At 37.8% G+C, this 1946-nt stretch overlaps 1 protein-coding gene across 1 annotated transcript in view; it reads left to right on the forward strand.

Annotated features, from left to right (window-relative positions):
- The window catches only part of fam210b (family with sequence similarity 210 member B), a 10865-nt gene extending 9364 nt beyond the window's left edge, over nt 1-1501 (forward strand). The window contains exon 3 of the mRNA XM_024270147.2: nt 827-1501. Within this exon, the coding sequence (XP_024125915.1) occupies nt 827-1043 (217 nt within the window). The 3' untranslated portion in view covers nt 1044-1501. The remainder of the gene's footprint in view (nt 1-826) is intronic.
- Nucleotides 1502-1946: the final 445 nt, after the last annotated feature.

Below are 1946 nucleotides of genomic sequence, written 5' to 3' on the forward strand. Positions count from 1 at the left end.
AGTCTAATAATACTGTAATATTATTTTAATTTTGAAAAGTTATCTTACAAACTTTCAAAACTTTTTCGTCTGGGATTCCCAACACAAATCATGGTTTTATTATGTGAAATTTGTTTAAAAAGGAATTTTTACTCCAAGATGATTAAATCTAAGGCATTTAAGTCCCCTTAAACAGCAAAAAGAAGTTCTAATTTTCAAATAAATCTGTGTTCTTTCACATCACTGCCTCTAAAATTCTGAAGTCTCTCTTTGATTGAAGGGGAACATACAAAGCAGCTCGCCATTCCTTTGGCAGAGCTTAAGTCCAGCAGTTCCCTGTGTGTGACTGCATACCACATAGTCTAGGCAGACGCTATCTGACTGCCTAAAGGTCTCCTCCTATGGCTGATAATGATTCTTGGACTGAAAGCTGAATGTACAGCCAGTAAGCACCGAGTATTATCACCATGTGACCATGGAGCTTAGGGCATGTGGCCAGCTTGAACTTATGTGTGCTGAGAAAACAGCTGTCAGGGTGTAAATGGGTAATTATATTTAGCTGGTTTAAGTGTGTGGAGTGCAGTGGAGCTGTTAATGTGGGAGCAAGACTGTTATTGACTGAAACAAATCTCCTATTAGAGCTTTCCTTGGTATTTATTTCCCTGTATGGATGATTAAGCATTCTTAATAGATTTGTGAACACAGCTCCCCCTGGTGGACATCGAGAGAACCACAACTAACTTATTTATAATTGTTTTGTCTTATATTTGAAATAATTTCATTAGAAAACAACTTAAAATGAATGTAAGTGAACTATATATGTTGACCTCTTTTATTTGCTCTCCAGTGGGATTGACATGGCCGCCATTCTCTGTAAAGTGGGCTTCAGCGAGGCCGTGGTTCAGTCCAAAATGGCGGCAGGAACCAGCACTTTTGTCCTGGCCTACGCCATCCACAAGCTCTTCGCCCCTGTTCGCATCAGCATCACTCTGGTGTCAGTTCCTCTCATCGTGCGCTACTTCAGAAAGACTGGACTCTTTAAGCCACCCACGCCCGCACCCTGATGACTCCCCTCCTGCTGCCTCATTAGGCTCCCCAATAAAGCGCTTGTATATATTCTTACCTCTTTGTCTTCTGCTAAGTACTCTTCATCAGTTTGTGCTCATTTGTGAATCTAGATAAATTATGTTTTGCGGGGTTAAAACTGAGATTATTTTAAGAAATACTTTTAGCCTCCTTCCATTCTAAGAAGAGAGAAATAACACTAACCATTAGAAAGAATATTTGTTAATATTCAGGGATTTTCTGTCTCAGTTTTGAGCCGTTTTACAGGCTTATCGCCTCATACTGTCAAGGATTTGGAACAGGAGGGCTTCCTGCCTCTGCTGTTCTTTCTCCTGACATTTTCTCACCATTTTCTCTCTGATCCTCCTTTGCATTTTGTAATGCTCTCATTCCAACTCATAGCATCATTTGAAATGTGAGTCAAAGCTTCTTTGATATAAATTTTACTGCAATCTTCTCATGGACAATCTTGTGTTCCTGAATCTTTAATTTATTTGTGATTTTCTTTGTCCAGCCATCACCTCACAGCTTTGTATCGGTCAGTTTTGAACAACTGTTTCTGACTAAATCTTTACATTCTTGAGGCATGAATGTTCTTTTTTACTGTCAACGCCCTGCTTTGCTGAAAAAGGCTAATTCTGTTTAGTATTTCCTGTAAAATTATACAATAGAAAAGGGCTGGGTATCGCCAGTAGTTTTCAGAATCAATTTGATTCAATTCCATTTTTTTACGTTTCTTTGAATCCATTTAATTCCATTCAATTCCATTTTGAGTTTTTAGACGTATTTGCTTAGAAATACATTAATAATCTGTATGTTTTGAAGATATTCGTATTAATCTGAAACATTTTACATCCTGTAAAATTTATCAGTGAAATTCCAATGAGATTGTTGATACCATA

The sequence above is a fragment of the Oryzias melastigma genome, linkage group LG5 (assembly GCF_002922805.2).
Source record: "Oryzias melastigma strain HK-1 linkage group LG5, ASM292280v2, whole genome shotgun sequence".
NCBI lineage: Eukaryota > Metazoa > Chordata > Actinopteri > Beloniformes > Adrianichthyidae > Oryzias > Oryzias melastigma.